General features: G+C 45.6%; 1 protein-coding gene across 3 annotated transcripts in view; it reads right to left on the bottom strand.

Annotated features, from left to right (window-relative positions):
* The window catches only part of LOC309867399 (endophilin-A3), a 487,937-nt gene that overhangs the window by 89,324 nt on the left and 375,745 nt on the right, over window positions 1-22,868 (bottom strand). For all 3 annotated transcript variants that reach the window (XM_082736215.1, XM_082736212.1, XM_082736211.1), the window contains 2 exons: window positions 20,915-21,201; window positions 10,358-10,487 (listed from right to left, as the gene is read on the bottom strand). In XM_082736215.1, the coding sequence (XP_082592341.1) occupies window positions 10,358-10,487; window positions 20,915-21,201 (417 nt within the window). The remainder of the gene's footprint in view (window positions 1-10,357; window positions 10,488-20,914; window positions 21,202-22,868) is intronic.

The raw sequence follows: 22,868 nt of genomic DNA, 5'->3' as shown, positions 1-22,868 counted from the left end.
GGCTCTCTGCTCAGCGGGGAGCCTGCATCTTCCTCTCTCTCTGCCTGCCTCTCCGCCTACCTGTGATCTCTCTCTCTGTCAAATAAATAAATAAAATCTTTAAAAAGAGAGAGAGACTAGATCCTATTAACTTAAGTTCCCACAAATTTGCAAGAAACAGGTGAATTCCCATGTCATTTTAAAAAGTTCCAAAGTGAAAAAGAAGAAAGAATTTTAATGCATCACGAAACTAGGAAAAACCTTGAACACAAAACTGACAAATATATATAAAAATTGTTTTACATGCAATGGTATAGTTTAAATCTTAAATAAGAGAGAAGTATAAATCCTAAGTAAAACAGAAGCAAGTTAATCAAGGGATTAAAACACTACCCAGTATGTGCTATGAACTGAACGGCTGAATCCCTCCCCAAGTTATTATACTGAAGCCCTCATCTCCAGCATGCTGGTATTTGGGACTTTAGGAGGTAATTAGGGTTAGATGAGGTCATAAAGCTCGGGTCCTGGTGAGAAGGTTAGTGCCCTTATCAGAATAGAAACCAGAGCGCTTCCTCTCTCTTCCTGCCAGTAGGAGGACAGAGAGAAAATGCCGCTGTCTGCAAGCCAAGAAGAGAGCTCTCCTCAGAAACTGTGCCCAGCCAGCACCTTGATCTTGGACTTTTCAGCCTTCTCAGTGAGAAAATAAATTTTGTTGTTTAATCTACCCAATCTACAATATATCGCTATTACAACTTGAGCTGATTAATATGATATGTTTTCTGACCACCGTGGAAGTATATTAGACAATCCCCAAATATTTAGAAGTTACACAATAATCATCTAAATTACTCATAGGCCAAAGGAGAAACCACAATGGAAATAAATAGCTTTTTGAAAATGCAGGTTAATAAAAATATGAAGTGCTAAAATCTGTGGAATGCAGCTAAAGCCATGATTTCAAGAAAATCAATAGCCTTAAATGGACATCGTAAAAACAAATGCTGAAAATCATAATCTAGATATCCATTTCAAGAAGTTAAAAAAATACAGTAAATTAAACAAAACAAGCAGAAAAGAACAAAATATATGAGACTAGATATGAATGAGCCAGAAAATAAAATAGAAGTTGCCTCTTCAAAAGACTCATAACATTGATAAATTCATGGTGATTTATGAAGAACAAAAAAGGTGAACCATAAATTACCAGCATCAAGACTTAAAGAGAGAATCTCAGAGGCATTAAAAATAAAAAGTGCACATGTGTAATGAAAATCACTGTATGTCAATAAATTAAAAAAATATTCCTACAACAACCAAATAATCAAAACTAACTCATAAATATAGAGAACTCTGACTAGTCTCTATAGCTATTAAATTAAATTTGTAATTTAAAATATTTTAAAAATAGGGGCGCGTGGGTGGTTCAGTGGTTTAGTTAAAGTCTCTGCCTTCAGCTCAGGTCATGATCTCAGGGTCCTGGGATCGAGCCCCGTATCGGGCTCTCTGCCTGCTTCCCTGTCTCTGCCTATTTGTGATCTCTGTCAAATAAATAAATAAAATCTTTTTAAAAAATTTACACAATATTTAAAAAATAAACTCAAATGTCAGATACCTTCCTTGGTGAATTATTTAAGGCATAAATAATTCCAACCTTACATAAACTCTCCAGAAAATGTAAAAAGAGGGAAAACTTTCCCCAACTCATTTAGGTCAATGTCACTCATAAACACAGAGTAAAAATCCTAAACAAAATATTAACAATGAAGTGATGTATACAAAGAATATTATTACATCATGACCAACTTGGGTTTTTTCCAGGAAGGCAAAGTAGTTTCGACCCTGGAAAATCAGTCAGTGTTTATGATAGTAACAAAATGTTAGAGAGAAATCATGCAATTATTTCAACAGAGGCAGAAAAACATTGGATAAATTTCAACAGCTATCATGATCCAGAACTTTCTTAATCTGAATAAATGCCCCCCAAAAAGCAAATGGTGGTAGTAGGTGGGCCAGAGACTAGAGCAAGATATTTTCATTCCTCTCTGTTTCAAAAAAAAAAAAAAAAAAAAGAAAGAAAGAAAAGAAAAAAACAGCAATGACACTGAAAGAAAGACATAAGAATAAAGCTATTGTCCCATATGAAACAAACATCTCAGTAAACCAGAAATCAACCGAAGCACAGTGCTAATATGGACTAAAGTTGTCCCGGTCTAGTGGAGATCGGGATTGGAAACTTGTAATGGCAGCTAGGAGCTCAGTTTGTGTGGGGAAATTAAAAACATAGCACCAAAGCGAGGGGGTCACTTCTAGAAACACAGTAGGGCAAGGCTCCCTGACCCTCCATAAAGGGCTATTTGTGTGGTTTTGTTTTGTTTTGTTTTGTTTTTTTAGATTTTATTTATTTATTTGACAGACAGAGATCACAAGTAGTCAGAGAGGCAGGCAGAGAGAGAAAGGGAAGCAGGATCCCCGCCGAGCAGAGAGCCCAATGCGGGGCTCGATCCCAGGACCCTGGGATCATGACCTGAGCTGAAGGCAGAGGCTTAACCCAGCGAGCCACCCAGGTGGCCCCTGTTTGTGGTTTTTAAATTCTCAGAGAATTCTTTTTTTAACCCAATTTACTGAAGTATGACTGATATGTAAACAGTTGTATATATTACTCAGTGAGTTGGGGAGTAAGGACCCCCGTAAGTCCATCAGCACCATCAGGCCATAAACACATCCACTCTCTCCCAAAGTCTCCCTCCATCCCTATTCTTATTCTAACTCTTTAGCACCATCATGGTTACCATTACTGTTATTCTGGGTGTGGTAAAACCACCTACCGTAAGATCGACCCTCTTACCAAGTTTGAAGTACACAATGACACAGCATTGCTAGCTAGAAGCGTGATGCTATAGCTTCCCAGAACTCGCTCATCTCGCCCAGCTGTACCTTCGCACCCTTTGACCATCCCCTCCCATCTCCCCTCCCCCCAGCCCCTGGTAGCCATCCTGCTACTCTCCGCTCCTGTAAATTTGACTACTTCAGAGCCCACAGATAATGAGATCACACAGCATTTTTCGGTGTCTGGCTTCTTTCATTGAGCATGATACAGGGGAGGCTTTTTTTAATTCCTTCCACTCACAGGCAAAGCCAGGACAGATAATTTTCCTTGAGATCTGCCTTTTCGGGGTGGATTTTTTTCCAATGTGTCTTTTCACTGAGGTAGATCCTGGCTTCATATGGGAATCTCCATTCCATTCCTTATTTCCTGGAGATCCAATGACTTGTCTGTTTCCAAAAAAAAATAACTGTTAAAGCCAAAGGTCTAGATTTGTGCCATTGGCAACTGTCCCCTATGGAAGCCCTAACTTAAATACAAGGTTACCATGCTAGATCCATGCTATAGTTCTTTTCTTTTCTTTTTCTCCCTTCCTTCCTTTCTTTCCTTCTTCTTTCTTTTTTCTTTCACTTCTGAGGATTTATCTTACTTTCTCACAAGGGTCGTTTTACATTTCAAGTTGTTTTATACATTTTTACTCAATATTTTAGAATCTTTTAGTAGAAGGGTCTTCAGTATATCTAGTTCATCGCTTGAGTAAAAATGGACCTTCACATACTCAGAACAATTATTTTTGCAAGGTTAGCTCTAGGTGGATCATGATTTCCCCATAGTATTCTAAAGATATTATTTCTTTACTTTTTTGGGAACTTTAGCTGTTAATAAGTTGTTAGTTGATATGTCTTTTAGGTCTTACAACTCTTAAGATTTTCTTATCATCTTTGACTTCCGGCAGCTTTGCTATTATGTATCTAAGTGGGATTCATTTTCATTTATTTCTCTTAACACTAGGAACAGACATTTTTTTTTTCTTAAGTTTTAGTAAACAGTTTATTTAATATCTTGTTTCTCTGCCCTTACTGGTTCTTACCTTTCTTCTCTTTTCCCCACACTTTCAACTTTCCATGGTTTAATTCTCTTGACTTCCTCAGTGCTACCTTTAAGGCAGCAATTCTTTCTTCCCTTGTTTGTAGGTTACTTATTTTTCGCTGGGTTTCAAAATTTCTGAGTTGTGTAACTGGTTCTTTTTAAGACTCCCCTATTGTGACTATATTTCTGCCCGTGTCTATTTCACAATTTCTAGTTCTTTACATGGATACTATTTACCAACTTAGATCACCAAAGAGCTCAGGGACACAGTCTTTCTCAGACTGTTCTTGTATTTTGATTTCATCTGGAGTGAGTTCAACTTTCAGCTGCTGAGTCTGCTGACCATCTTCATTGGTATTAGGTTTCTTCGTGTGCTTTGGGATTTCATTCTGCAGGCTCAGTTTGGTTTCTCTCTCCCCACCTCCCTTTGTCCTTTTCGCTGACACTTCCCCTCGGGGTCTACAGTGTTGTTTACTTCCATCTAGCCCTCCAGCATCTCCAGTCCAGAACCAAATCTCATACGGACAACACCGCACAGAAGCCCCATATGGACACTGACGATCCAATCACTGAGCCAACGTGTGATTTGTGGCTACACGGTTGTATCTTCCCTCCACCCCCACAGGCGAGTAGCCTCATCTGTACAATGCCTTCAGTTTGTGATCAGCAGCAGCTTTTATCCTGCTTCTATTCCCAAAGGAGCAGTGAATGTGGTTCTTTCTAATCAGTAAAAAGGAAGATATTTCGGCCCTACTTTCTATGGAACTGAACTCTCATGAGTCTTGACTGCTTGGGGTCTCAAGTCCACAAGAACCACAGGTCTGTTTTCACTCACCACTTCACACTTTCTTTCCATTCCCGGCCCACATAGTTCTTTTCATGATACGGTCTTCAGTGTGTTGTTTTAATTTCCCTGCACTTACACTGCCTCTACCATTGATCTGTGTTTGGAACAGAAGGTAAAATTAAAACACCAGCTTAACTGGAAGCCTACCAATTAGCTGGGTAGTAACTGATTATATCTAAATTTCCAGTAGCGTTGGAGGTGAGGGAACTCACCAACAGTAGAAATATATATCATATTTTGATGACAACCAAGCTATATGGATAAATAATTAAAACCATGAGGTTTCACTATCAATTCAGCTTAAGTATATAACGTATTTGGAATGACTGCTGGATAATCATCTTTCAAGAAAGTGTAGAGCTAGAAGAATCCATCAGAGGCACAAGGGCCTGGAAATGAAACCACTGTTAGGCAAGAAATGGGGAACTGTTTCTTCTTAACAGACTGAAGACTAAATACAGGGTTTTTTAAACTTCGAGAATTGGGTAACAAGGTAAAGCAAGGAGGTAGAGAAACACATTACTCTTGCCTCTTGCTTTCTGCCTTCTCTCCCTAGCAGTGCTGATTGCTGTCAGAGAAGAAAGCTCCCCTCAGACGAGTGGGACCATTATGTAACCCCTGCGTGTTTCTACAAGCTGCTGGTTCTCTCCTGGAAAAACCGGACTCCATAAATAGCAGACACTCAGCAGTTATGGCATAGACCGGGGGGATGGGGAGTCACTCCATAAGAGCAAATAAACATACAACACCCCACCTTGGAGAGGCCAGCCTAATTCATCAAATGCGTTCGCCTTTGGGTAAACAAAGATCCATGGACTGTCCGGCCCGATCTCAGTGGTAACTTTCACCCTGGGGTGATATTTTACTGCTATTGCCCTTGGAGTCAGTAAATATTTGTGTGGAAAATATTATGCAACACCCTGTTCCTGTTATTCCTACACCACTGGTTTCTAGAACCTAAAACATTTTTGTAAACTTACCTTCACTTTGGCACCCACCCTTTGTCTCTGCTGGGTTTTTTCCAATATAACTCTCAAGCTTCGAAAAGTTTATTAAATTTGCAATTTTTGAAACGAGGAAGAGTATTTCCCTTCACATAAAAACAGACTCTTAATTTTGCAAAGTGGCCAAGACATGTTGCGCGCTCTATTATTATTCCCAGCTTGGAGGGAAGCTCTGTGGGCAAGACGGTGCCGGAGAAGATAATGCGTGATCATTCTTGTTGAGGCCCAGAGATGAGGGCACGGGGCTGCTGCCGCACACGGGACAGGTTGGCTGGCTTCCCTCGGCAGCCCTAAGGAACAGGGTCTGCACTTGGTACTAACTCTTGCTGGGGTTTGGGGAGCCAAGGAAGGGAAGCACTGCAGACTGAACTCAACCCTACTGATGGCCGCCTGGTCAGCTCAGGGGAAGGCTATTCCGAAAAGACCCGGTTGAAAGACCGGGCACGGCTCTGAAGACTTGAGTAAAAAAATGCAACTTGAAAGCAGCCTCAATGGTGAAAGGAATCGGAGTTGAAAGGAACCTGCTGGCACCAAGTCCAGCATTTTCCATCATTACTCAGATGAAGAGGCCCAGAGGGGCCCAGAGGGCTAAGGCACTGCCTGAGATTCCTGGAGGGGGCACAAGTGGGGCACCACCCCATGCCCCCCGCCCACCCCCAGTCCTCTCTCAACTATAAAGAGCTCCCCTCTCTCAGGGGTCTCAGCATAGGGTCCTCCGTCGTGTTCTGTCGGACTTCATTACACCAGTGAGAAATGACGGCTTTCCTGGGAGAGATTTCACTTTTTTTATGGAGAAGAGAGATCCAGACGGCAGGCACAGTATGTGCAAAGGCCCAAAGGCAGGAATGAACACGAGCGTGGGTCACGGTGAAAATTTACCGTAGCTGCTGACACGGTCCTCGGGGCATGTGTGTGCCTCTGTGTATGTGTGTGTGTGTGTGAGTGTGTGTGTGCGTGTGTGTGAGTGTGTGTGTGCGTGTGCCAACGGTGGTAGTAACAGGAGATGTGGTCCAAGAACCTAAAAGCAGGGGCACAAAGGACTTTATAGGATGCTATGGACTGAATTATTTCCCCACAAAAGTTGTTGAAGCCCTGACTCCTAGTTCCTGTGAATGTGATCTTATTTGGAAATAGGGTCTCTGATCGATTAAGATGACGTCATTAGAAAGGGCGCCAACCCAATATAACTGGTACCCTCATAAAAAGTGGACGTTTGGACAATGGGACAAGCAGAAGGAAGACAATATGGAAACCTGGGGAGAACAGCATCCACAAGCCAAGGAACGCCTACCAGGAGCTGGGAGAGAGACCTGGACCAGGTTCTCCCTCCCAGTCCCAGAAGGAGCCAACCCTGCCTGCCCCTTGATCTCGGACTCCCCAGCCTCCAGAACGGAGACAATCATCTTCTGTTGTTTAAGCCACCTTGTCCACAGTACTGTGTGACAGCAGCCCCAGGAAGGTCACATACATGCCAAAGTAAAGAACACAGACTGTGATCCTCAGGTAAGGAAAGTTCCTGGAGGGTTTTATGTGGGAGCCTCTCACGGTCACCGCGATTTAGAAATTTCTATGAAGGTCATCCCTGTGTGTGTGGGTCAGAGCAGGAAACCCAAGAGGAGAGAGTTTATTTGGCTGCGATGGAAACAGTTCATGCAAAATCTCTCTGCACAGAGGCAGGGGCAGTTGGGAATGGCTGGGGAGGACTGCTAAGAGGCTGAGAGAGACGGCGTCGTGAATCGTGTCCACATCCTCAGTTGAGAAATGAAACCAGAAAAAGCCGCTTAACACAAAGAAGAAGAAGAAACTCAAACTCTATGATAAATAGAATAAATAGTAGGGAAATGTATGATTTGGACTTCGCCTTAAAAAAATGAAACTAAAAATAATGAAATCAAGTTATTTGCACCATGCACTGAATGTAATGTCAGTGGTCATGGTCATGGCAACTCAGTCGGCTCCTTCTTAGAACAAAGAATCGATTATTCTGCATTTTCTCTCTCGCTCGCTCTCTCTCTTTTTTTTTTTTTTTTGCTAAAAAAATTGCATGATGACCCACTACAGCGGTCTTCACTTTCAGAGCTGGATCAGAACAGGGTTGTTTTTGCAAGAGCAAAACTGAGTTTCACCATGTCCTCAGCCCCCTTGGTGTGCCCTGCTGGGCAAATCCCTCTCACTTTAACCCTGCTTTGTTTGTTTTTGTTTTTTAAATATTTTACTTATCTATTTAATTGATGGAGAGAGAGATAAAGAGAGAGGGAACACAAGCAGGGGGAGTGGGAGAGGGAGCTGAGCAGGGAGCCCGATGCGGGGCTCCATCCCAGGACCCCAGGATCATGACCTGAGCCGGAGGCAGACGCTTCACGGACTGAGCCCCCCAGGCGCCCCTGAAGCCTGCTTTGTGTTGGCACCTGTGTCCATTTTCTGTTTAATTGGCCACTTGTGCCCAAGTCCTCACTTGCCAAAGGCTTGGGCTACAGAGAAAGACCCAACGGGGGAAGACTAGCTTTCCGTTGACGGGGAGTAAGATTTGGAGCTAGAAATAAAGCACACTCCAAATTTATGGGTGACAGTTTCTTTTTTTCACTCCTCCTTGTTTATGACTACAGAACTGCACACTTAGCCAAACCGTAGTCACCATTTGGAGTTTGTATAAATCCCAAATCGTTTCGTTTGTAGTCCTCTTTCCAGAAGGCCCGCGCCGGCTGGTGTCGAGAAAGGGGAGGTGGTGGAGGATTCCAACCTCGTGGGAAAACGTGTTGGGGGAGGACACTCTGTGTCTCCCCCTCGCTGTGCTTCCCCTTGTCCCTCACCCCGGCTCAGGCAGGTGGCCATCTGCTCCCATCTACAGAGCCTCGGGGGCGGGGATGTGTCAGCGAAGGAAAACAGAAATCCTGGCTTTTCCAAAAATATCTAAGTCAGTGTTTCCAGTATTAGAATAAGAAACAAGAAACAACTGAGAAATGTAGATAACAAATTTGGATTATGAGAGCTTAATAGAAGTGCCATTTCTCCAAAGATAAAAGGGGACACTCCCAGTAGCTCTACACTCAGCATTACCCCCATACGACCGATGCTCTGGGAAAGGTCTAGACGTACCCGTTAAAGCGAGCATCCTAACCCCGGGTTAGATCAAGCCTCCCTAAAACCCCTCCTGTATGTCTCTTCGGCAATCTTGGATCATTCCGGAATGCAGTAAACATGGGGGAGGGGGAGGCAAGCAGGAAGGAAAGCAGGTATCCCTGTGCTGGTATCCTGGGCTCAGGTCCTCACTGCTTCTCAGCGGAGCACAGCGAGGTAGCTCCAACACGAGTCAGGACGTCCCTGGGATTTCCTGACCCTACAGCTGAAGTCGGCAATATGGTCACGGGAATACAACCCCGTTCCTGCCCCCACTGGAGAAGTGCCCTCACCAAAGAGGAAAGCACACATTGGAGCCGGGCTCGCTGGGAGCCTGTGCCCGTTGGAGGGGCAGACGCGGGAGAAAAAGGCCGTGTGCAGGGCAGGAGGGCTGGAGTCCTAGCGTGGACACGCTAGTCCATCCCGACCCCCAACTCCCTCAGACCACCAAGGCAGGAATTTTATATCACAGCCAACACATCTCAGGGAATCAAAGTCAGAAAAGTCGAGAGAATTCCAGAACCCAACTTATTTCCTGAATAAACATAAAATACACCGGTCCTCACTCCAGGACGGCCGGGGAGACACAAGGATCTGCCTGCGTGACTTAGAGTCCCAGAGGTCGCAAACCTGACTTTAGGGAATAAAGGTACCTTGTTAGATGGGTGATATGATTACCAAGAGGCAGGTAAGAGATTCTGGCAAAGAGGGAGAGGAGCAGACCAGGAATGACTGCTATATTTTTGGCAATTGATTAGTGATGGAAGCATGATCAAGTCAACGAAGGCAAAGGATTGAAGAAGGAAAAAGTGGGTGGTTGGATTCTGGAAGCTCTTGGGTCAGAAGCCAAGGATGAAGAGGCATCGTCCTCTGCAGCCAGCAACGCCCAGGGAGAGAAGAACATGGGGAAAACCTACCCTCGCTTCTGATAAAATTCCCCAGGATCTCATAAGGACTTAAGCAGGGAAGAGGATTAACTTTTAGGGTCAACCTTTCAGACCAAGGAGACCAAAAATAAGTTGACGTCATCTGTTCATAGGGGCCTGTACCAGTGCACCCCTCAGTCTGAGATCTGAGGCAAGTCAGCGGGAGCGGTGGCAATACCCGGCGTGTAGCTAACAAGTAGGAGATCCGCTCAGTCACGCTACAAACACGGCCCGAGCACTGACCGCGGAGCCCGAGCCCTTCGATGTGGCGGGAGGCAAAGCAGTGCCCTTGAGGAGGCAGAAGAGAACAGTACCGCGGACTCCATGGTTCTGCAAACACAGACCAGCTGATGTTCGTTCCCAAGAGCCCGGCTAACGGCGGTTCCTGCTTACCTCGGCGGTCCCCGTGCACCCAGCAGGAATCTGGCCGGTGCACGAGGTGAATGGAGAAGAGAGAACGTCTCCCCAAGCCGGGAGAGGGTGGGCACCAGCCTCTATGCACATGTGGGTGTCTCTGCGGGAGAGGGTGTTAGTCCCACATGGCATCGCGGGAGCACGGGCCAGCACGTACCTGGGGGGGCAGGGCTCGGTGTTGCAAGCCTGGCTCATGGCTGGCGGACGGTGGAGCGTGTCGCACAGGCTGTCGCTGACTGTGCTCTGGGTCTGGGTGTGCAAGCACACGGCTATGGCTTCCTGACGGCCTGCAGGTGGGAGACAGCAAAATGCAAGTGACTTAGAATATCTTATTGTGGAGGGAAGAGGGGGTGTGGGGACTTCTTGAGCCGCTGCCCTCTGACTACGCCGCTCGGTTCCAGGTTGCATTGCAGGGGGCACATGGGGGCAAACAGCTGCGCATTTTCCAAAGTCTTCCTGCCTGTAATATTCACCCCACCGCCTTTCCTGCCCATATACACTCCCCTTGAAAACCAAAGAAGCACCCGACCTCCCTCATAACCTTGTGAGGTCCAAAGAATGGTCTCACCATCTCCAGTTCATTAGTTGAATAATAAGGACACTGAGGTTTAGAGAGAAATCAAGACATCCAAAAAAAAAAGGGGGGGGGAGATAGATTCAAAACTAAAAATTAGATTTCCTGTCTCCTAAGCCAGAGCTCTGTCTTTGTCCTGCTGGGACAGTCAACCAAGCAGGGACTGTCCTTGAGCAAACAGGCAACTTCCACAGGCTGATCTTTGCTTTGGGGCCCGTGTAGCCCCAAAGCCCACATCTTCACCCCTATTCTTCGTCTATGGAGACAAAAAGAATTATTGGAAAATCAGAACTGCACAAGGTATAAATCAAACTCCGGATGAGAAAGGAATCACATAAAAATTGTAACAGCAACTTGACTCTGCTATTGGAAATATGCAAATGTATTCAGTTTCACGCAAGAATGTGTGTTCCATTAGGTTTGAAGACTGTGGTTCTCTTTCCGAATGCCATGTTTCAATCCATCCGTTTTATGGTATTTTACAGAGTGCCGAATAGGCCAAAAGGATATTTAAAATACACATCGGTGAGGTGAGGTTCTTTCCGCTGCATTTTCTCCTGCTTTCTTCAGTTGGAATCTCACGTTCCCAGCCATAGCGGGATGCGATCTCCAATCTCTATGGATCGCCCATGACATTTTTTTTTTTTAAAGTAAGGACTAGCTAACTTGAGATACCGGGGGGACACAGCGACAACTGAATCACCAGTTTCCATTTGCAAATGTCAGGCTTCGTCCTGACTCTGTCTGGACACAGAGGCTCCTTTTCTAGCAGGGCTGCCTTTCTTTTTTGTCAGAGAAAAGCCCGATTACCTTGTACATGTATTTTAATTTGTAATCAAAACACTTTAGAAAATGTATACAGAGCCAATTTGGGAGTGTTTTCTGAAGATGCAGTGGGTCTAATGTCATCTCATTTAACCATTCGGATGAAATATTAGACCCCGCATTCTCTGTCTTAAAGCAAGCATACTCAAAAGAATGTAAAAATCAATAGGTGGCTTAGGATACTTATTGGGGTAAAATGTATTTTCTAGAGACGACCACAAAAATACCTTCCACCTCACATACTCAACCTATGAGATCACTTCAATGCTTTTCACTTCAAGAGGCTTGATAAGAGCTTTATCGTCAAAAGGAGAAGCAAAAAATATAACTATAATTTTACTTCCTATACTTAGCAAAACTTGGGTGGTAACGGTGATGCCTTCTGGAGCTATGAAATAAATGAAGCATTAAAATTTCAGTATAATTTTTTCTAATCCATCCCTTTGGTCATATGAGGCAATATCCCTCAGTCCACGCTTGACTTCTACAATGTCATAATAAGAGGGTCTTTCGGGGGCAGAAATCATATTCAAGGCCTTCATCAAGAAATGAATTAACATGGGGGGAGGGATTCGAAAAAGGGAGGCAGAGCCAATTAACACATTTTCTTGTTTGGTTTCAGGTTCACATGAGTTGGTTTTCTTGCACGCAAGTCTTGAGTAATTCAACATTCCAAATAACATAACACACACACACACACACACCCTTCTCAGTACGAAATAAATACCCAGAGCGATGAAGAACATCGCTCTTTAAGGTGCTCTGTCCAGTATTTTTACATCAAGTTGTAAGATAAAAATGAAAAAATGCATTGAGAAAAGTATGTTGATTTAATAACGGAAGAGCCTTGGGCCCTAGAAAGAGACATGAACATGGTCTTGAAGCACTAGTGGAACAGGAACAAGAACCGATCCTCTATTAGTCTATAAACTGCAGTAAGTCCCAAAAGCCAGAGGTCATGCCGGTCACATTCTTTGACCACCGCAGAGTCCAACTGTAAACAAATAACAACAAAACCCCCAAGTCCAACCATTGGAATTTTCTAGACGTCATTCCCTATATAACTCTTGGTCAGAAAGAGTGAATGGATCCCACAGTATTTGTGGTCAGAAAAAAAAAGAGGAGAGAGAGGCTTAAGGCAAACTGAGACCAGATGAACAACTCATAATAACAATACCAATGCCTTTTTTTTTCCCCCAAGAAAACCTAACTAAGGGAAATTATTTGAAAATTAAGATCTTGACTGCAACAATAACCAGGAGTGGGGGGTGGGTCTTGAAAATGACGTCTGAGACCCAGCCACGATGTTCTTGCCTCAGTCCCGTCCAAGAGGGGAAAACAGGAATGGGTAAGAACCGGGGCTTTCAAACTTTTTAAACAGGTAATATCCATGATATAACATTTCTTAGAAGATGTTCTTTATTGATTTGGGAGAGAGAGCACGCATGAGCCGTGGGGGCGGGCAGAGGGAGAGGGAGAAACAGGCTTCCTGCTGAGCAGAGAGCCTGACATGGGGCTTGATCCCAGGACCCCAGGATCCCAACCTGAGCTGAAGCAGACGCTTCACTGACTGAGCCTCCTGGGTGCCCCGTGACATAAACCGTTTGACGCTGTTGGGAGGTTTGGAAAACTCCGATTCGTGGTACCGCGACTACAACACTGACGGCGGCATCGGTTCAAGGGAAAGAGAATGTCGCTACTTCATAGCACGTGGCCCTGTACCGGCACCTGCCCGGGCCACCCTGAACAGAACAGTGAGTCTGTTTTCCTCCCTCTCCACTGCTCAATGCCCAGGTTGCAGCCCCGCAGACCGGGGAGGTCTGTGAGTGCGTCGCAGGTACGGCGGTGGCCCGGGGGGGTGGCGCGGGGGGGGAGCGTGACACGCAGCCCAGGCTTTGCTGGAGCCTGACAGGAAGCCACCCCTGCACGCAGACTGGCTGGAAGAGATGACAGCTCCGGGCCCGTCGGGACTCAGAGCTCTGGAGAGAACAAGACAGCGGTGGCGGCCCCTCCGTGTCGGGAGCGCATCTCCATGTGGAGTGAGCGAGCAGGAGCCCCAGGGGCCGGCTGGGGTTGCAGCGTCCCCCTTCCCCCTGTGGGGAGTCATGCTTGGCCTCTGCCCTGTGAAACGGGGGACACCGACACGTGCGATGCCATTCCCGGATCCTATACCGGATCCTATACCAGCCCATTGTAGTCAGCAGGGTAAGAGCAGTGTGCCGTGACCTCCCACATTGCTGCATTCGCTCCCCAAATCACTCACACACAAACGCACTCACACATACACACACAAAAGCACCGGGAACTTCCTGCCATCAGGCACAGAGACCCACGGCTTCTTGCACACAGAGAAGCCTGGCCTGTTTCCATTAGGAGCTGCCTCTTCCACATCTCGAGACCGAGCTCTACCCGTGGGTCACTTCCTCTCCTTTCCATCTTCCCAGGAAACCTGTGGACGACTTCGCCTTTTGATTTCATGCCGGAGCTTTCTCACTTCCTTGTAAGTGTCCCCGAGCCACTCGGGCATTGACGAACACAACACGCACAACCCATGATGCCTTCTAGCCTTTTCGCCTTCTCTGTCTTCTCTATCACTAATTTTGCCCCCAAAGTATCTATTCCTTTCATCTCTAACGTAGTCACCCGTGGCTCCTTCCTCCATCCTTTCAAAGCGGACTCTGTCACCAGCGGCCTCCCGCTCTCTTCCCGGAGATTCTCGTTCCTACCCCGGCTTCGGTGCTCTCCGCACACAGATGACTCGTGAATGTCTATGTCCAGCTACATCTTCGCACTTTGCCTCGGATTCACGCGTGCAACAGTCCACTTAGCATCCCTACTGGGGGAAGTCCGAAGGCATGTTGAAGTCATTCCATCCGGAACTGAACGCGTGATTTCCTTGTGCCCAAGTGGTCCTCCGGGGAGCATGCGTCATCCCAGAGAAGAATCCAGACTCGGACTGGCCACCTCACTCCCCCTTACCTCCTCCACACACAGACTCCCGCCTCCGACCCGTCTCTCTAAGTCATCTGCCGTCCACCATCTCCAGCATCCTTACCACCAAACGCCAAGCCCTCACCTGGATGAGACAACGGCTTCTTACCACGGCCTCCCTTACGTCTGTGCTTATCCCTTCCAACCCCCCCCCTTTTTTTACAGTACATCTGGGCTCACCTTTTTGAAATAAATACAAGTTGGATCCTGTAACTCCCACTTTGGTTCTCTGAGTGGCTTCCCTTTGATCTGGGGATCAAGAACCAAGTCAGCTTTGCATGACGCAGTCATCGGCCCCTGCCTTCCTCCCCGGCGTCAGCTCACCGTCTTCCGGAGTGTTCCAGCTGCACCTGCCTTCTTCATTCCCAGGACGGACCATGCACCTGCCACCCACCTGCTCTTCTTTCGTTTGCTGAACGAATTCCTCATCTTTCAGATTTAAGTTCCAGTGTCATTGCTTTTAGGGAAGCTTCCCCTGACTTCCCTAATTAGGTCAAGTCTATTATATGCCTCCTTAGCACCATGTATCTCTTTTGCTATCACCAGCTGTGAGTTACATACATGTGTGGGATTATGTGATCAGCACTCCTCTCCCCCCACCGTGTGAGTTAGGGACGACGGAGTCACCATCACCTAGCCCAGCGCCTACCACAAAGAAACATGCGACCACTATTTGTAGAATGTTATTTTTGAGAACAACAGAGGTTCCTGCCCCTTTCAGGACAAAGGGAAGCTTGGCCTTGCCCGCACTGCTCACCGCTGTTTTTGTGATCCCAGAGGATGCAATGAGACATAACGCTTACATAAGATAAATAACTATTTGAAAGGGAAAAATGAAACCATCTTTCATTACGGATGATTATTTTACTTAGAGAATTCATAAGAATGGACTCGAAAATGAGTAGATATTTTAAGAGGAGCTCATAAAATCAGATCTTTTAAAAGTGAAAAAAATGGGAGCATTAGAAGAAGAATGCCCTATTATTATTCTATAATCAAATAATCATCCCACTAACACTTATCATAGACCACGTGCCACGCGCTGTGATTAGGCACTTCTCCTACATCACCTTGTTAAATAAGCACATTCAGTCCTTTCCTTCAGCCTCATGAAGGAGGCATGGCTCTTTGCATCTCACAAAAATGAGCCTCTACAAACTTATATAAGTGGCTGGAAGAGAGCGGCAGAACTTAGGCTCAAAGTGCGACCAGGCTTCAAGTCCATGCGATCTGCTACTAGCTTGTGCGGTTAGAGAAAAGGAAGGTAAAAATTGAAGGTCGTAAGTGCAACAAATAACATAAAAGACAAACAAATGTTCTGGTGAGGAATGTTTAGGATGTAGTAAGTTACAAAACCTTCAGAGAGGAGAAGGGAGTTGGGGGAAATTGGAAGGGGAGGTGAACCATGAGAGACTAGGGACTCTGAAAAACAAACTGAGGGTTTTGAAGGGGCGGGGGTGGGAGGTCGGGGTACCAGGTGGTGGTATTATAGAGGGCACGGATTGCATGGAGCACTGGGTGTGGTGCAAAAATAATGAATACTGTTACGCTGAAAATAAATAAAAAATAAATTTAAAAATTTATGAGAAAAAAAAAACCACCTTTGCGCAGGGGGTGGGGGTCCTTGGAAAGGCAAGCCGATCTTCCAGGACGTCTGTGTGTGTGGGCACGCACATACACATGCACACGCAAGGCTGCACACATACACACGTGCCCCCTAGAAGCTGGAAATTCAATATGTCTGCATTCTTCATGCTTTCGGGAATGAAACAAGAATTCTCTGTTGCCACTCCCGTGTGAGAACAGATTCAGGAAATCTTCTCCAGTATCAGCAATTCCGACGAATAGATTAATTGATTTTCTGTATGATGTGAAGATAAGTTAGAAGACGCAAGTACACAGATTGTCAAGATGTAACGAAAGGCTTATCTTTTCAGAAATCTGCAGTTTGCCTATATTACTTTTCTATCAGAAACAGGAATGTTGGGGAAATAGCCAGGTGCCTGGGGAAATCCTATTTTCCTGTGGTATTCAGTTACGGCAGACCAGGATGAGGGTTAAAACCGACGCTTGTAACCATAGGCCAGGAGGACTCGCAGAGGCTAAGCCTCCAAAAGCCACTGAAATGCATCACAGAGAGGCGAGTATCACTGTGTCTAAGTAGCGCCGTCAAGACAGTCGAGGAAAATAACCAAGAGCTGAGATGCACTGAGTCAAGGACGATGTCCTATTCATTTTCTATCCTGATGCTGACCCCAGAACCTAGAGCCACGAGTCTAGCACAGAACAGACGAGCGGTTCCCTGCCTTTATCGAGGATTTGGGTTTTGAGCATTGGGCCTTCAGTTTTACAGAATTTAGTGATCTATTTAAAAGGAAAATTTAAGGGACGCCTGGGTGGCTCAGTTGGTTAAGCGGCTGCCTTCGGCTCAGGTCATGATCCCAGCGTCCTGGGATCGAGTCCCACATCGGGCTCCTTGCTCGACAGGGAGCCTGCTTCTCCCTCTGCCTCTGCCTGCCATTCTGTCTGCCTGTGCTCGCTCTCTCCCCCCCCCTCTCTGATAAATAAATAAAAATCTTAAAAAAAAAAGGAAAATTTAAGTTTTAGCCCACAGAGTTAAAAACATTACTTCTGCCCGGTTAAAAAGCTTATTGTATCCACTTACCATTCAACCAAACCTCTGTAAAGGGTGCGAATTATTTTCTGTTTTGGACCGTGTGATGGGCTCTGGGCCTCAGTTTCCCTAACTATGAAATTCGGGTTAGTGGACATCCAAGGTTCATGTAAATGATATTATTCCAGGATTAGACAACATAACGCACCTTCACAAGGCTAAATTGCTGTTTAACTGAGTACTGAACGATTCCCAAGCTGACCTCTGTCACAATCTGTAAAATGTAAAAGGATTTTGTAAAATCCTCCCGTGTTCACGAAGTGACATCAGAAAATAAATGGGCAACATCACACCAACCATCTGAGTGCTGAACTGTACTTCTGACATTTAAGGCAGTTTCCCTTCTCACAGTGGTCCCCAAAGGCCTCAATATCAATGAGGAGAGACATGATTATCCAAGTTTCACAAAACCTGGATGTGTTAAATGGATTCAAAGCTCATTCTTCTACTCCGAGGTATATACACAAGAGAAGTGAAATAAAAATATGTCCATACAAAAATGTGTACCTGAAGGATCACAGCAGTGGTATCTACAACACCCAATACGTGCAAATAATCCATATTTCCAACCAATGAATGGATAAGTGAAATGTGGTATATTCACATAGCATAATAATATTAGTCATAAAAAGGAATGAAGTAGGGCTCCTGGGTGGCTCAGTGGGTTAAGTCGCTGCCTTCGGCTCAGGTCATGATCTCAGGGTCCTGGGATCGAGTCCGGCATCGGGCTCTCTGCTCAGCAGGGAACCTGCTTCCCCCCCTCTCTCTGCCTACTTGTGATCTCTGTCTGTCAAATAAATAAATAAAATCTTAAAAAAAAAAAAAAAAGGAATGAAGTAGATTCATGCTAAACCATGGAGGAACTTCAGCTAGAAATATACATGAAGTGAAAGAAGACAAATGATCCTATTATGTGATTCCATTTATGCGAAGTGTCCAGGGTAGACGGAAAGTAGATTAGTGGCTGCCACAGGCTGCCACTGGCAGGGAAAATGGGGGTTTGAGTAAAAATAGGGAACAAGTGCTTAAGGGTACAGGATTCTTTGGGGGTTAAAGAGTTCTAACATTGATAGTGATGATGTTGCCCAACTTTGTGAATATACTAAAATCTGCCAAATTGTATAGTTCAAATGCATAAATTGGATGGTATGTGAATTACATTTCAATAGAGCTATTACAAAAAAAAAAAAAGGACAGAAAGAAAAAGGAAAAAGAAAGTCATTCCCACGGGTTCAGCCATCCTGGAGGTGGACCCTGCGCCACCTTGGTACACAAGACAGCAGCAGAGTCTAACATTTTGGCATTAAGCTTCAAGGACGAGGGCTAACAGACTCCACCAACTGAATCAGAATTAACTTGGTCATTTTCCCTTGGGCATCTCCAACTGCTCTGTTAGTCCCAAGGAACCAACAAGTGTGCTTTCCCAAATTGGGGGGGGGGGCTTTCCAATCAGGGAAAGAACTAAAACCAAGGATGACAGAGTACTAGACAAAATAGTGATTCTACCAAAGTCAACATTCAAAAGCTTGAGGGGCACCTGGGTGGCTCCACTAGTTAGATATCTGGCTCTTGAATTTGGCTCAGGTCGTGATCTCAAGGTTGTGGTTTCGAGCTCTGCACCGGGCTCTACGTTCAGTTCAGAGTCTGCTTCAGATTCTCTCCCTCTGGCCCTCCCCCTGCTGCTCTCTCCTCTCCTCACTCTAAAATAAATGTAAAAATCTCTTAAAAAAAAAAAAAAAAACTTGAGATTAACAGATTTGAGGACATGCCAGCAATACTAGGGTTCTTTTCTGCTCTCATAACAAAAGACAAAGACCCAGGCTTCTGGTGAAACTACAGGAATGTGGTGGTTCAGAAGTGGTATAGACAGCTGACATTTTGCAGTAACGTAGAAGAAAGTTCCAACATCTATAACTGCGGTTGAATAGGGGACCATTCTTACATCATAGCAACCGGCTCTAGAGGGATTCTCTAGACTCATCAAGAAAGTACCAGTTCCCATTATCGCCAAGGACATATCAAAAGGAGAAGGGAGGGAAAAAGAAAGTAAGATGAAATCAGAGAGAGAGACAAACCACAGGAGATTTTTAACGCTAGGGAACAAACTGAGGGTTGCTGGAAGGGTGCGGGGGATGGGGTAATTGGGTGACAGCATTAACGAGGGCACTTCAAGTAATGAGCACTGGGTGTTACGTGCAACTGACCAAACACTAAAGTGTATCTCTGAAATTAATAACACAAGATATGTTAATTAGTTGAATTTTAATTAAAAAAAAAAAAAGAGTTAAGGTTTCCAAGCTACAACAAAGGTGGTGTCCAGGGTCCTGAACTCAGCAGGAGTCGAGTTCTGGGCAGCAGCACAGGTGTGGCTGAGATTACATGTCCTGGCAGCAAATTAGGGTCCAGGTGAATAAGAAAATCTAAATTCCTTGGTAGATGGATAGGCTTCTAAAAACGGGGGGAAGCAAATAGGAGAGCACAGAGAACGCAGGGACAGCTAAGGGTTCTTTTCTCAAATTCTGTGTGCATTAGTCCATATGAAAGGAAGCAGCCGCCTCGCAGAAGCCTGGGGGTAGAACATATCCCACTCCATCCTCGTCCGCTGCAGGCTGGCAAAGTCAGAGCACAGGTGTCTGTGTCAGGAGAGGTGGGTTCAGAGGCTGACTTATGACAGGAGAGAGACAAATACCATCAGGTCTTGGAGACTGGATGGGAAGGACCGGGAACTTTCGTAAGAGCCTGGGGAACAAAGAGTGAAGGGCGTAGGCACAGTGATGGGACTATGAGCTCCAAGACCCGATAGGACGTTCCAAGTAATGAGCTCAGGACCACCAGGAGGAGTGGGGCATGAACTTGACCCAATGGCCTCCAAAGGCAGCAGCTTTTTGTATTCTTCCTACCACTGCAGCCAGCAGAGTCCAAGGATAGCATGTCAGGAGTTCTGGATTCCTGACTGCGTGAGCCACCTTCACCTCAGTAGATGATCTAGCTTTCCAGTTATTTCTATCTCCTTCCAAAAGACGGCCCTGGAGAAGGGCCATCTGGACTCCTGCTCTCTACTCATCCACTCCTTCTAGGATCCTGGAATGTTCAATAACCCTAGGGCCAATGTCACACGGTTGAGGCCCCCAAGCCCCTACTCTGAACAGGTCCACTGGACGCGCATGCAACTCCACACGCACCCACGTGAACCGCAGTCATCGGCTCATTCCTCGCTGGCTCCTGGCCCAATGCACCATATGAACTTACTATCTTCTGAGGATAAGTCCTGACAGGGCACCACCAGACAATCCCAGGCCGCCTCACCTCAGAACACTGGTTTACAGGCAAGACTGCCTCCATTCATCCGTCCTGCAGTTTCCTATTTATTTCATTTTCGACAGTAGCCTCTTTCCCCATCTCACTTATGCAAATGCTAGGACCAAAGGATCACACCATTTTCTTGGCCAGGATGCAATCCCACTACCCTTCATCTTCTAGAGGATAATCGTGATGGAAAAGAAAGAAAGAAACGGCAAGGTTTTCAGTTATTCAAACGATTTCCCCTCCTTCCGACTTTTCTAACTTGCATCTGGCACCCGCGTGATTTTGGGATTTCTCAAACCGTCAGAGACACGAGACAGGACTGCCCCTGAGGGAGAGTCAAGTACCTCCCAGGCATGTTGCTGTGCAAGGGGTGAAGCCGGCATACTCCCAGTGGTAAGTCATCCTGCCGTCCTCCTGGAGAGACGCGTCCGGCTCGCGGGAGGCAGGGCCCTCGTCACACGGCTGGAGGAGGCAAGGCCGCTCGGTGGGCAGTTCGGGGCCCTCACACTCCTCCTCAGGCAGCTCAGTCTCCGTCTGCGTGAACGTGAGGAGCACGCGGCACTTGACCTCTCGGACCTGGACGCCCAGGCCACACGTGGTGCTGCAGGCTGACCAGGGCTCCGGAATGAACCTACGGAAAACCAGGGTGGAGGGTGGGGGACACACAACCGTTACATTTGGGCCGCTGAGGAGAGAGAAGCATTCTCTGAGGTGAAAAAGTGACTTCATTCTGAGGGAAGTCAGAACATTAGAAATGCTACGCTTCCACGGATGCTCAATTATGTCATCAACACATTTTCAAACCTTATTTTTTAAAAGATATTATTTATTTATTTGACAGAGAGAGACAGCACAAGTAGGCAGAGAGGCAGGCAGGGGGGGGTGGATCAGACTCCCTGCTGAGCAGAGAGCCAGTCACGGGGCTCGATTCCAGGACCCTGAGATCATGACCTGAGCCGAAGGCAGATGCCCAACTGACTAAGCCACCTAGGTGCCCCTTGAATCTTATTAAAAACAGAATTATCCCTAGAGATACACTGCATGTTCGCATCTGTTCTATAACTCAAGTTCTGTGCTGTGACCTTTGCATAATATCCTGAAAATCAGGGGGCCCCGGCTTGGCTCAGTTGGAGTCTGACTCCTGATTTCATCTCAGGTCATAATCCTGGGGTTGTGAGATCGAGTCCTGCGTCTGGCTCCACACTTAGCTTAGTCTGCTTCTCTCTCTCTCGCTCTCCCTCTGCCCCTCCCCACGCACTGTCTCTCTTTCTCTCTCTCTCAAATAAATAAATAAATATTTAAAATTGCGTGGAACCCTGGGGGTTAGATGCAAACAACAAATCAGGAACTCTACATCAAAAACTAATGATGTACTGTATGGTGACTAACATAGCAGTAAAAATAAATAAATGAATAAATGAATAGAGTAAAAATAGATATCATTAGTTTTTTAAAAATTTGGTAATCCAGATGCCATTCCACAGTGACAATTTCTAACCTGATTTCTTTTATAATGTGGAGACTTTTCATCAATATTTATTCATCTAACCTTTATCAAGGTTATCCTTTAACTGGCAGGGCTTTTATTAAATCCTCAATATTTAGGAGCTAAGCTCCAAGACAACAGATGTTTTCGGCAGAGCAATGATGCTTTCATATCCTCTTCTGTTTGCGTAAATACACGGAACTTCATCTTCCTGGAAATATCTTGGGTATTCCACCGTCTAGGTGAATAAAGCATTTATTTCTGACCCTGAATTATTATCCGCTGAACCTGAGGTTGTCCACCTATGACTACAGGTCAATTCCAGCTCTTTTGTTTTTCTAGAACCTACTAGCTAAGAATGACTTTGATGGCTTTAACTGGATGGGTGGGGTGTGAAAGAAAGAAAACATTTTTGTGAACAGCATAAATTCTGCTAGATTTCGTGCTATGTGGCTGAGCTGGGAATCTGCAACAGACACACTTTTGCCAAGAAAGCCTAAAATATTTACTGTCCGGGCCTTTGCAGAAGATGTTTGCCAATTCCTGCACTGAATTTAAAAGCATAGATTCAGGAGGGATACAGGTACGTAAGATATCCTGAAGCAACTCTTACATCACGAGACACTCCCCCGTGCTAGACAAGGAAGAGCTCAGTATAGATTAAGTCAGGGAACTGTGGGTGCAGTCCTGTTAAATGGGTGCATTTACTGCAAAGCTCTCCCAAAGACTATGTTGTATGAACACGTGTATACCATAAATGCTATGAGGAAGTTGTGGTGTGCACCGTTTCCTATGTTTATGAGAATACACAC

This window comes from Mustela nivalis, assembly GCF_964662115.1.
Source record: "Mustela nivalis genome assembly, chromosome: 6".
In the NCBI taxonomy this organism is placed as follows: Eukaryota; Metazoa; Chordata; class Mammalia; order Carnivora; family Mustelidae; genus Mustela; species Mustela nivalis.
The sequence above is the reverse complement of the archived record's forward strand: the minus strand, read 5'-3'. Positions and strand labels throughout refer to the sequence as shown.